The sequence below is a fragment of the Galeopterus variegatus genome, unplaced genomic scaffold, assembly GCF_000696425.1.
Source record: "Galeopterus variegatus unplaced genomic scaffold, G_variegatus-3.0.2 Scaffold2870, whole genome shotgun sequence".
NCBI lineage: Eukaryota > Metazoa > Chordata > Mammalia > Dermoptera > Cynocephalidae > Galeopterus > Galeopterus variegatus.
This window is the reverse complement of record NW_007728981.1, coordinates 173,708-185,279: the sequence shown is the minus strand read 5'-3', so window position 1 is coordinate 185,279 and position 11,572 is coordinate 173,708. Positions and strand designations below refer to the sequence as shown.

The window sequence follows — 11,572 nt, the reverse complement described above, 5'->3', positions numbered from 1 at the left end:
CGCCTCGTCGGGCGGCCCCCCGGGGCCCCGGCTGGCCGGCGGCGCCCAGCACGTCCGCTCGCACTCGTCGCCCGCGTCCCTGCAGCTGGGCACCGGCGCGGGCGCGGCGGGCAGCCCGGCGCAGCAGCACGCGCACCTCCGCCAGCAGTCCTATGACGTGACCGACGAGCTGCCGCTGCCCCCGGGCTGGGAGATGACCTTCACGGCCACCGGCCAGAGGTACTTCCTCAAGTAAGTCAGCCTGCAGCCGAGGGGCATAGAGTCGCGATGCCTAGGGCGCGCGTGTGCGTGTGGCGCGTGTCCTTCCACCGCTCTTTCCCGAATATTTGGAGAGCTGGAAGTAGGGGCGAGTCTCTGTGTGATGGAATTGTAAAGGATCAGAAGCAGAGGGGATTCTGGCGAGGTTCAGACAGGACTCTGGAAATTCTAAGAGGTTCAGGACATGGAAACTCTTAGACGTAGGAGAAAAAAAGGGTTTTTTTGGGAGGGAGTGGGGCGGCGGGGTGATGGCGATATTCCTATGAAACACACAGGTGACTTTGCCCTGAATCTGGAGGATTGAAACAGACTCCTTGGCACAGACTCTTGGCCCCTTCCCTGACCACTCTGAGTCAGATAACCCAGAGCCAGGTCCATTAGGATGTGACACCAAGATAGAGAAAAGTTGTGAGGCGTGGGGAGGAGAAGGGTTTTGGAGAGTAGGTGCTTGGGTCGCTAGCTTCTTTGGAAAAGCAAGCTGGAAAAGTGAACGGTGCCTGGTAGGCCTTACTGCTCCAGCTAGGTGACGTAAGGACCACACAGCACAGTGATGTAATTAGCATCTGCGGGGTGAAGTAGTTGTGGGCAGGACGAATCAATTGTGTGGAAATTGGGTCAGGAGTTGCACGTAGTAACCTAAGATACCGTCAAATCAGGAGTCTGTCTTGTCACCCTTCTTTCCTTCACATCGTTCCAGCTTTTTGATATCATGAATTTTACGTTAGATTCGAATTTTCGATTTAGACTTACAGGAAAATGCATTCTCAAACACTAGCGGAGGTTGTTTCAATTGTGGTACCCTAAAATAATTACATTCCTGAGGAGAAACCCAGATGGAACTTGAAATGTAACCAGCGAGGTCATGGGGGTCAGGCAGTCAAAGGCCTGGATGGAAGTCGTGCCAGCTGGACCACTTGGTTCCAGATTGCCTACCCTGGGCTGGCATTCACTGCAAGGAGGGAAACTCCTCTTTTAAGAGTTCATTTGGAAGCCCACATTTCTTTGGTGGAGTAGCCTTAGTTCAGAAGTTATGTTAAGGCATTACTTAGAGTTTAAAAAATAAAATTAAGCCTTTCTTTGGCACTAATATTTGATACTTTGATTACTATGAGAGGGCCCTAAGAACGAGTAAAAATAAAATTAAGCCTTTCTTTGGCACTAATATTTGATACTTTGATTACTATGAGAGGGCCGTAAGAACGAGTTCGTAGTGATAGATGAGGTTTATTGTAGCCAACTCTTTGACTCATACTGGTGACCAAATCTTATTCTGCCCCATCCCAAAGCTGTTGACATCTTGTGCAAGGAGTTCTTTTTTGTTTCTGGGGTTGGTGCAGTGCTGAGATCTGAAATAAACTTGATGGTCATTTATTTCATAACCGGTCTTGTCTGGGTTATTTAGTGATATAGATGGACGTTTGTTTGACTTCTAAATGGCTAATGGAAGTCAAGTATGAGATATAATAATGACATTTTTCTAAATGTGATATTGTTCCGAAGGATAACATTGGTTTTTGTAGTACATACAGGTCCAAAATGCGTAGCATCATGTATTAGGTTTACTTAGGTTAATACAGTTTTGAATATTTTATTGTGATTTTTATTGGAATGGACTTAGAAATAAATACAAATAGAGACCCAATAATTTTCAATAGTTTGGGGAGGGGAGGTTCCTTTTTTGTCCCATTTGATTTCTAAACTGTGTTTATGAATACACACACACACACTGACACACACACAGTGTATGATGAGTATTACTGTGGTTATTAAAAATATTAAATAAGTCCAGGGTTCCATTCCTGTACTGGCCAGCGCAAAAAAAAAAAAAAAAAAAAAGTAAGAGCAAAACAAAAAGTTCTCTTATATATGTGTTTTGAGTGAGTGGAGTAGCTCAGAACCGTTTATGAATTACGGCAGAAATGGAAGTTAGCCTTGGGTTTAGAAAGTCGCTGTAATCCATTTCTGCCCACCCCCCAGCCCCAACCACAACCACTCCCCAATCCAAAGCAGAGTGCATCCTCATTTGGTTTTGGATAGTCAATAATAACAGCTGAAAAAATGTGTCAGTAGGTTGGCTCTGTCTGATGCTATCCCTGGAAATTATCTGGCCAAGTGACTTAAGAGAATTTAAGAAATTAAGTCATCGTGACTATTGTCCTTCAGAATAAACAATCTGCCAAGAGTTCTTTGAGTATCTTTTAGAGCTTTGTTTAAAGTTGAAATAACGTAAATGTTATATGTCATACTTTGTTATACTGTCTCAAAAGGGAATGTATTTTGGTGGATTAAGTAGAAGCTTGAAAAAACGATGGCAACTGACCCTGAGTTAACTTTCATGAAGTCTCCCCATTCCTTTTCTCTGTCATCTGTGAAATGGGGCTAGGAGAAAACTTCTATTCTTGACTCTGTTGGGAGTTGAGGGCTTTATAAATCAGAAATCAAAGGATTTTAGAATTGCCAAGGGTCAGTTTTTGTTTTTTGTTTTCTTTAACTACAAAAGTGAGGTGAGGGAAGGGTGATGACATGATTTTGGAAAAGTGGTGTGGTTATTTAATGGGGGACCCTGGACTCTGTTGCCATCCACTTAGGGAGCAGTTTTCCTTTTCCTCCACCCCCACCCTTTACCCATGTCACTTCCCTAGCCAAATAATGAGCTTTACGGGAAATAGCCTGGACATCTGAGAAGCTTTAAAAAGCCTTTTGTCATTTTCTCAGGTAAGATTGTTCCTAGGTATGTGATGTAATCACTTTCTAGTACCTTCTAACAGGGTGCTCTCCTGAGCATTTGCACCTTTCCTGTGGTGCTCAGGCATTCTTTTAGGTAACACATAACCTGGATCAAATTGATCAAATGTTAAGCCTGTGGCCTCTGAAAGCTGCTGCCTTACCCTTGCTGCCCTCTAAATCTCATGAGTCAGTCTGGGGTGCGTAGGTGTTGGGCTCTTAGCAACCTGGCACACTGACTTGAACATTGATCACATTAAATTTTTTAAAAGTTTCTGCTTGTAAAAGGAATACATGGTTTTTGTACATAAACCAGAAAATGGAGAATTATAATGAAGGATATGATCTAGCCTCAGTAGAATTTTCCAGCTTTTACTTTTTTCTGCATTCTTCTAGAAAACTTTTATTTAAAAAACATAATTCTCTAAAAGATTTTATCCTATTCTTAAATATGATTCTAATTATAACATTTGGCTGCCATTCCTAATTTTTAGTAATCATTTTAGTGTTTTGCCTTTTGTGAAATGTATGGTAGAAAATTATTTTTGTCAGTGATCTGTGCACTTGGTACCAAATCCAATAGTACAGAGGACTTCTGTTGAAAAACAATGGTTTCCTTCACCTCCTCAAGGCTGACAGAGGGAAACTTTTAATTTTTAACTGTTTCTGTATTTAATTCTTAGATTGTTACCTTTTTAACCCTAAGTAATGTACTTTTACCACGATTTTTTTATCAACTTTTAACTCCTGATATGAAACTTAGAATGTAGCTCCTTAAATTAGTTTTCTTCTTCCTCTCCCAGATTTGATATTTATATTATTTTAAGTTTGTTAGTCACCTTTGTTATTTTTTGTCACCTTTTGGTACTTTTTCTGGAGTCCAATTTTGTAAGACCATGTTTGGATAGCTACAATTTACTTTTTGACAGTGACACCTTAACATTGCCAAAGCCCTGAACCCATAACCTATATTTGTGCTTTGCCCAAAAGTTGACCTTCTTACTCAAATTATTCTTACAGTTGAAAATCCATAGGCAACATTTACATGATTAGTGTTCTATAAAATGATTCGTTGCCTTGTGTGTTAGTATCCTAACCATTTTTTTTTTTTTGACAGCTGGTGGGTATGGGGGCTCCAAACCCCTGACCTTGGTGTTATAACACCACTCTCTAGCCACTGAGTAACAGGCTAATCCCTGCCTTGTTTGTTAGGATTGGATTTTAGACTAGCCCATTGGGTCTGGTGTCAGGATTCCTGGACCAGTCAAAAGAGATGTGTCCAGCACCAAAGTCAAATCAATTTTTCTTTTCACTCTTCATCAATTGTTTAAATTTGTGTCACATTTTAATTTCTAAATATTTAGACCATGGCTTTCTTAAACATTTTTTTCCAGTATTTCTAATTGCCTTTTACTGGGTTTATGCATTATTTGCCTTTATTATGGTCTCAGAAATTTTCTAGGCTCACAATCCCATCTGTTCTATCAAGTTTCCTTTTCTTAGGCTTTATGCCCAGATTTCCTGCATCTTTCTGTACCATTCTGGATTGATTGCTCTCTAGCAGAGCTGTCCTGGGACTTCTCTTCTCTCCTTGGCTGGAAGTGCTGTTTCCTTTTCCCATGTCTTCCTCTTTTTTGGTTTATGCCCACATTTTGTTGCAGTACATGCTTGAATAACTTTTAAGAAGTGGCTTGTGGGAGCTAAATTTTTCATGTCCTTTTCTATATGAATGTATGTACTTTAATAACTGTACTGCATTTATTTTCTTAAAAAAGAACAGAGTCTAGCTTGTTTTTTTCTGTTTCCCTTTGAAAATACCATGTAGCTGTTTTCTTGAAGGACCTTTTGTCATTCAAAAAATATTGCCTGCTGCCTCAGTTTCCTTGTCTGTAAAATGAGGATAGTAATACCTATCTCACGGTGATTTGAAAGATTAAATGAGAGGTAACATATTTAAAGTGTCTAGCACATAGTAGATGTTCAGTACAGGTTAGTTCTTGCCTCCCCTTCCCTCTCTTCCAACAAACATATGCTTTCTACCCAGCAAAAGCAGATGCAGAAATGTTGGCAGTATGGTAAGGTGATTTTTGGCATTTGCTTATTTCCGTGGCTCTGAATGACAACCTGGATCTGGAGTTGAAAGCTGGTTTTTAAATTTAAAATAAGGAGTTAGAGTTAATCTTCCTGTTTTAAAAAACCTACATAGGAATGCCCCTGCTGTGCCCTTTCACTTTGGCATCTTGGGCAGAGGATAACCCAGCCCTCTGAGGAGAGTCTACTTTTTAGTTTTTGGAATCTGGCTTGTAGCTACTAGTTGGGCCGTCTTCTGCGTGTGGGATGGGTGAGGGGAGGAGATGGAGAAGAGGGGAGAGATGAGGAGAGGAGGTAACTGACATTCGTTGATGAGCTGCCCTTGCCAGACAATATAGAGTCAGTGCTTCCCGGAGAGACAGCAGCACAGTCACATGTGGATGGCGACTTTTTTCATAACCCTCTACACTTTTACATATATTCTCTTAACATTCACAGTGGCCCTGTGAACAGATCAATATTATTATCTCATTTTACTGTTGAGGAAACTGAGGCTCAACAAGGTTAAGTAAATGCCCTGGGGTCACATAACAGGTGAGTGGCAGAGATGGGATTGGAATTGCGAGATTCCACAACCTGTGTTCCTGCACTTATGCATGCTGCCTCATGCCAATTATGGTCCCATAATTAGGCCCTGTAATTAGGTATCCTTGGTGACCAGATAACTCTGGAGTAGGGGAAGGACCATTAGAGTTTGCTTCTGAACGAGTCTGGGTGATCCCATTTGGAACTGTCATTGCTGGTGAGATAGAGATGATGAAAAAACCAAACAAACCAGACACAGGTAGTGCACCTATGGTGCCTATATACATTTTGTTCTCATAAAGATTTCCACCATGAGTAAATCCGCATTTGCAGTGAACACAGATGTGACAAGGAGGGTGGATGACTGAGAATTCCATCAGACCCAATTGATGTCAGGATTGAGTACTTTGCTGAGGACTTGTTGACAGGACTAATTAGATAATGTTAGTAAAGTAGTTTGAGGAAAAAAAGAGCCAGGTTGCTTCCCATGGCCTTTAAAATTGTGGCGATTGGTTAAAAATAAATTGTGGAAGAGGTTTGAGTCAGTGCTGATAAGTTAAGACTGGTAGGAGTTAGACGTTATTGTGTCCCTTCTTCCCCTTCCTTCCTTAATTAGGTATCTGACCGCAGGAGAGGGTGACAACCAATCTATGGGACAGTTTTTTTAAAAAAGGATGATTTAGAAGACTGAGGACTGAAGTAATTTGCTTATGATTGGAGGGAAAATTCTGAGGGGATGGCCTTTCTGCTGGTCTGTGGGGCATCATGAATGTTTTCATGCATTGAAATATCAATAGAGCAGTGTTTTCCAAGGGGTATACTTTGGAACCCTAGATGCTTTGTCTACAAAGGGTTCCTGGGCTAATAGGTCTGGAATATGTTGCATGCTCTGTCCCTGTCTTAGAGATTCACAATATACATTAAAAACTCCAAAGTCCCTTATTAGAAAAACTAGTTTATTTTTGTTTAAGTTAATATTTCACAAACATATGATTTTTGAACATTTTATTATAACTTTCATCTGTCAGCATCCACTCAGATATGTTCTACAGACCCCACTTTGGGAGATCTTTTTGTGACTTTATTATTTTTATAGCTGAGATTTTCATGGTTGAAGCAAGTTATACTTTCTTTTTTAAACTGTATTTTGTGTATATGTGCTATATTTTTCATTTATGTTTCTCGATTTAACAGTCAATTACTAATGCTTACTATGTGTGAGATACTAGGAATGCAGAAGTAAGAAGTGGTCCTGAATATCAGACAAGGATATAGCCAAGAAGACCAACAATTACAGTATAGTGTGATAGTATCATAATCCTGACTATTTTTAAAACTTAGTATGTGTGTATTAGAAAGATACATACCAAAATGTTTATAGTGGTCATTTCTGGGATTGTGGATGCTTTTTATTATCTAGTTTCTACCTTTCTGGAGAAATTTGGTCATTTACTTCTGCAATAAACATATATTTCTTTTTAAATCGGTAGTGGTGGGGTGAAGTTATAAAAAAATGCTAGAGAAAGAAAGTAGGGGCTGGCTGGTTAGCTCAGTTGGTTACAGAGTGGTGCTGATAACAGTAAGGTCCAGGGTTTGTCCCTGTACTGGCCAGCCACCGGGAAAAAAAAAAAAAAAAGCAAAGAAGCAAATGAAGATTGAGTGGTAGATTTGGGTAGGTGTGGGGGAATGCTTTAGTCATAGATCAGTATCAGAATGAAGTCTGGAGTTTATGTTACTAAATGGATGTTCTTTGGGAGCTGTTTGTATTTTTCTTGCTTTGGGTTATTTTCTTTAGAAATTAACTGGACACAGTAATTGCTAAAATCTTAACCAAGAATTCTTCATAAAAGTCACCTCAAGATAAAAAGTAATCTTGAGGCAAATCTTAGGTCATATGTGTTTCCCTTAGCTGCTGCTTCTTTTTCTTTCTTTTTTTAATTAGCATACTCATTATTGCAAATCATACATATTCTTTATGCCCCTTATCCAATCTCTTTTCTTCCCCCTCCCTCTCCTCTTCCCCCCTCTAATAACCATAGATTTAGCTTCTTTATTTGAGTGCTCTGCTTCCTGGACTTCTGGCTTTTGTTTAATGTTCCCTCTAGGCACAGCAGACAGTGTATAAGAAAGGAAAAGACAACATCCCCTTGCTTAGCGTGGTTAGGAGGTGAAGTAAAATAAGGGAGAACTTGCAACGTGCTTGGTGCTGGGCCCGGCCCAGTAAGCACCATTGCAAGTTCATCTTCGTTGTTATTCTCACTGTGTACATGGTGATGGGGGACGTGATCTCCCAGGGTCTTTCTTTCATGCCATCCAAAAGATCTTTAGCCTTTCAGCTAATTTACAACTAAAAATCACTGAATTCCCATTCAATGGCTTCCTGACCTCAAGAATCAGACAGTCTCTCTGGGGAGAGAAAGGGAACACAGACAAAACCACCTGGTTCCCCACCTCTGTGGTGCTGGAGCCTGGAGTGGCTTCTTGGGGTGCTGTGCTGTGCTGTGCTGGAAGCTCTTGTGAGGTGTGTCCTAAGTCAGTTGTTTCTATTATGGTTACAGGTCTGAAACTTGCAGCCACACTGCATGTCTGTCGGTCTCTCCCATTGGCTACACTCTCTGGCCTCGTGAACTTGCCACAAGCTGTTACCTGTGCCTGGAACATTATTTCCCTACTTTTTGCCTGGTTAACTCCTCTGCTACCTTCAGGCATCAGCTTAGATGCCACCTCCTGCAGGAGATTTTCCCTGACTTAGAGCCCCACCCAGTTTAGATGCTCCTGCTACTTCTCCCACAGCCCCCGTGTCTCCCCAGCCATTGCACTACTCCCATATTACTGTTTAATGAGTTTTCTTTTTGTCTTTTTTACTGACCGGTAACGGGATCGCAACCCTCGGTGTCGTGCCCCTACCGGGGACCGGCAACGGGATCGCAACCCTCGGTGTTGCGCCCGCACCGCGCTCAGCCAGTGAGTGGGAACCGGTCTCCACATGGGATCCGAACCCTCAGCGGGAGCGCCGCTGCGCTCCCAAGTGGCGCACTCTCCAGTGCGCCACCGGGCTGGCCCCATGAGTTTTCTTTTTTTAACTGCATTGTAACTTCCATGTGGGCAAGAATGATGTTTGTCTTGCTTGGCCTTGTATAACCTGAGAACAGTGCCTGGCACATAGTAGGTGCTCAATAAGGAAGGAATTTTGTAATATTTTCTTTTAGTCATTTGCACTTACAAGATCACACATGGAATTCCTCATAGGAGTCTACTATGCTCAGGCATGGAATTCCATCATATCTGTGTACCTTGGACTAAAAGTTTAGAATAAGAGCTCCAGACACTAAATGCAGTGGAGAGGAAGATGAACGGGGAAAGGTGAGTGTTTAGAGAAGTCTCTGTGAAGGTGGGGGGACATAAATGGAGCCTTGCAAAATGGGAAAGATGTAGGTAGGTGACCAGACAAGCCTTCCAGGAAAGAGGGGCTAGGAAGAGAGGTACAGAGCAGAAATGTGGAGGGTGTATTTTTGAGACCAAGAAGAGCCTGGCCTGATCTGGGTTAAAAGGTAAGTGTTGGTTGGTAGATGGTTATGCAGCCCATTGAGGCTTTGGAACCTCAGCTAGCATGGGCACACTGATCTTTTGCTGATAAATGCCAATGTCTTCACCCCTTAATTTTGAGATACGCCAATCCTATCTTTATCTGACTGTAGTGTAAGACCCCACCATTGTCTCCTATGTTGAAATCTTCCTAGTTGGGAGCTAAGCATTTTATAGTGATTTAAAAGAATCTGGAAATGGTAGAGCCTTTCCATCCATCCATCCATCTGTCTGTCCATAGATCTACCTGTCTATTATGTATTCAATTTAGCGAGTGCAGTTCCAAAACGGTGGGTGGTCTTTGCTTTCTAAGTTATGGAATACCAGGCTACCCTTGACTCAGGCCCACCCCCACTGAGTCTGCCATTTCTGCTTGTAAATGAATAGCTTTCAGGTCTGATTGTTCCCAGAATACTCTCCTGTGGTTTTGGATAGTTTTTCAGTTCCTCTGAGGATGATCATCTGGGCACAGACAAAATTGAGATTTTGTAACCACAGTCATCTCACCAAGGCCCACCTAGGCCTTGTCCCCTGAAGATGCCTGGCCTCTGCAGCGGTGGCCTTCCTCTCAGGGGCGTGCTTTCTAACCTCACAAATTAAGGTTTTTAGATAACTTCTTTAAGTTAAAAAAAAAATGTTTTTGAATAGGTAATAATGTAAATGACAAAAAAGTTTAAATAGTACAAAAGCATATACTATGAGAAGTCTTTCTTTCACCCTCCCCTCCCCAAAGCATGAGTTTCTTTTGTCTTTCCAGAGAAACTGTGTGAGTACAAGCATGTGTAAAAATGGTAGTGTGCTCTGTACACCCTCCACACCCTCCTTTTTTCACTTAATGTATTTTGGGGTTTATTCCCCTTCCATACATAAACATCTGCTTTATTTCTTTAAGAACTACATAATATTCCATTACTTGCGTGTACTATACATTATTTTAACTGGTTCCCTGTTGACAGACATTTAAATTGTTTCTGACTTTCTCTTTTTAATTATAAGTATTATATATGCCCAAACACTACTAGAGGGAGGAAAATGGGAAATAAATTCTTCTGCTCTTCCCTGGATTCTCTATTTAGAGAGAACCATTGTTAACACCTTATAAAAAAATATTCTTTGTACAAAGAACAGCTTTCTGGCTCCTATTTAACTTATTACCTAAGTAGCTTGTCTGTTATCTAATACATCTATCATCTACTGTCCTATCTATCAATCAATCTCCCTATTCTTATACAAGGCTCATACATGGTCTGGAAAGTGTACTGACCAGTTAGAATGGGTGCCCAATCAATCAGAATGGGTGGCATTCCAGTGTGAAGTGGCTAATCATCAATATATATAATCACACACATATTATGTAATCATATATGTCTCAGTGCTATTCAAAGTGTGGTCTGGAGATCGAAGCCAGTGTGCACATGTAACTGGCCCACAAGCAACCTAGATATAGAAGTCCAGAAAAAGTTTAGAAACTTTTAGCAAACAGGCATTGCTGTGACATCCAACCACGTGATTAGTGGAATTGTCTTGTAGAACAGGGTAGTTTGGGTGTGTCAAACTTGTGTGGTGAGTCACATGTGGCCTGAACCACGTATAAGCCATCCACAATAAGACTACATAGTAGTCTCGACAGACTGAAAATAAAAACACTGGTAGTTCATTCACTACAGATAGTTTGAGAAGCACTTATTTGTCTCTCTCTTAATTCTATCTATCTGCTATCTATCTATCCATCCATTCATCTATCCACCCATTTACTTATATATTATTTTATTTTTTCATCCATACTTAAAACTATCTTTTATGTATCAACCAACCAATTAATCATACCTTTCATTAACCTAAGAATAATAAATCTAAGAGTTTGAATAATGAGTCTCAAAATGGCACAAAGGTGCCATTTTGTATATGATGCCATTTTTGTATATGATGTATTTTCTAGGACATAATATATTTTATGTCTATGTGGCCCCAACACTTACTCCTTGTTTTAAAAATATGTTTTGTCACACCCCAATTCTGAACTCTGTTGATAAATCCAATTTCTGTTCTTTTTTTGTGACTTGTCTAACTGCAAGCATTGTCAGCTACAGACACAGGAATCAAAACATGGTGACTGGAGAAAAATACACATGTGGGATTGTTTATTAAAAAATATAGTTCTTTGTGATGGCTTTTCTGCAAATATTAAGATTCTCAATGTTTGCCTTTCTCCCAATTTGCACGTGAAAAACATTTCTTGGCCTAGGTGTTCAAAGATTGAGGCAGTGATGGTAATAACCCATCAAAGAGTAGAAAACACTAGCAAATGATGGGTGTGACTAAAATGAAAAGACGTAGCTTTTACTGACTCGATTTTTTTTTTTTTTTTTTTTTTTTTTTTTTTTTTTTT

General features: G+C 40.6%; 1 protein-coding gene across 1 annotated transcript in view; it reads left to right on the top strand.

The window, feature by feature from the left end:
• Positions 1-11,572, top strand: part of WWTR1 (WW domain containing transcription regulator 1) — a 124,571-nt gene that overhangs the window by 829 nt on the left and 112,170 nt on the right. The window contains exon 3 of the mRNA XM_008583253.1: positions 5-231. Within this exon, the coding sequence (XP_008581475.1) occupies positions 5-231 (227 nt within the window). The remainder of the gene's footprint in view (positions 1-4; positions 232-11,572) is intronic.